General features: G+C 37.9%; 1 protein-coding gene across 1 annotated transcript; it reads right to left on the reverse strand.

The window, feature by feature from the left end:
* Positions 1-263: 263 nt before the first annotated feature.
* On the reverse strand, positions 264-1,373 carry LOC141693555 (casparian strip membrane protein 2-like). Its single transcript, XM_074498695.1, has 3 exons — positions 999-1,373; positions 716-839; positions 264-628 (listed from the first exon to the last, which is right to left on the reverse strand). Exons 1-3 carry the CDS (start codon positions 1,325-1,327, stop codon positions 413-415), a joined length of 669 nt encoding a protein of 222 aa, XP_074354796.1. The 5' UTR covers positions 1,328-1,373; the 3' UTR covers positions 264-412.

The raw sequence follows: 1,373 nt of genomic DNA on the forward strand, positions 1-1,373 counted from the left end.
CTCTCATTTTATTTCTATTCTTGAATTAAATAGAAAATGATTGTATTCTTGGTTTTCGCCCAAATTTGAAGATTGATGTATGTGTAGTTAATCAATTTACTTATTTTACCCGATCGTAACTTGTTGGTTGGCTGGAACCATCAAAATCCATATATTTGATGCTCAGTCGAAAAATCTTAGTTTCATGCATGACATGAATCATGTTAACTATGTAGGTAGGCTGTAGCAGTATCAATGCTCAAAACTCAAACTATATGTTTGTATACACTCAAATCAAGCCAACAAATCCCAAATCCACATTACACTTTAAATTACTAGTACCAAAACAACACAAATTATACAGAAAATTTAATTTTAAGACACCTGAAGTACAAGAAGCTACATAGCCAAGACTAACACACCATACATATGATTAGTTTCTTCGCAGAGCCACCGCAGACAAGACGACGAGAAACATGAATATGAGAGCAGTGATAAAGGATGCAACCACTGCTCCACTAACCCTCTGGCAGAAGTCATTGAATTGCTGACAAATTGCATTCCAATTCGTATTCGGATTTCCGTTATGCGCCAAGTACACGATTGAAGCAGCAGCCGCAGCACCAGATGTGGTTAGAGCTACCATCACCTGCAAATAATATTAATTATCAACTATGCGCGTAACTGATAAATATGAAAAAATGATATAATTCGACCAAGAATTTACGAGGCTTACAGTATCTAAAATGAGGAGGAGAAGCCTTGCGCCTACTACATGAGGACGAACAATGCAAACAATGGAGAATGGCAGTGAGAGAACGAGGTATGCACTAGCTACCCCGTTTGCAATTACGAAATACCTGCATGCAAAAAAGAAAAAAGTTCATCAAGTAAAATGTAACAACGGGTGATCTTTTGATCTACTGGTATCAAAGACAAGATGTGTGTGTGAGTGTGTTAACTATATAAAAAAAAGTACGATGTAACAAAATTAGATTTCAGTAATTTTGTATACATACGTGAAAGCGGGGAGATCATCATAGCTAGCTTGAAACTGGAGGAACTGAGTGAAGAATGGGAGAGTCTGATCAGTAGTTCCCATAGTAGCAGTTGCAGCTAAAGCTGCACCAATGGCAGCAATTCTCAGTATGAAATCGAATATTCCCACCCCTCGCTTCCATCCGCCTTTAGGATCTTGGGCAGCTTTTGTTGTGGCGACGATGATAGGGGGACCAAGAGCAGCAGCAGATTTCCCTTTGCCAGATTTCGTCTTGGTAGGTTTGATTTCGGCAGATTTTGTTTCATTAATATTAATAGCCATTTCACCGCTCTTTTGTGAAGAATCCATGGAACTATCAAATATATTCTTTATTTAGAAAAATGCTATATGATTG

The sequence above is a fragment of the Apium graveolens genome, chromosome 10 (assembly GCF_009905375.1).
Source record: "Apium graveolens cultivar Ventura chromosome 10, ASM990537v1, whole genome shotgun sequence".
NCBI lineage: Eukaryota > Viridiplantae > Streptophyta > Magnoliopsida > Apiales > Apiaceae > Apium > Apium graveolens.

Bases quoted from the DNA above. Each gene is read 5' to 3' on its own strand.
- LOC141693555 (XM_074498695.1), bottom strand. From the start codon at position 1,327: ATGGATTCTTCACAAAAGAGCGGTGAAATGGCTATTAATATTAATGAA. The intron at 840-998 runs GTATGTATACAA...TTTTGCATGCAG, and splicing joins GATGATCTCCCCGCTTTCAC to GTATTTCGTAATTGCAAACG. The intron at 629-715 runs GTAAGCCTCGTA...TATTATTTGCAG, and splicing joins TCCTCCTCATTTTAGATACT to GTGATGGTAGCTCTAACCAC.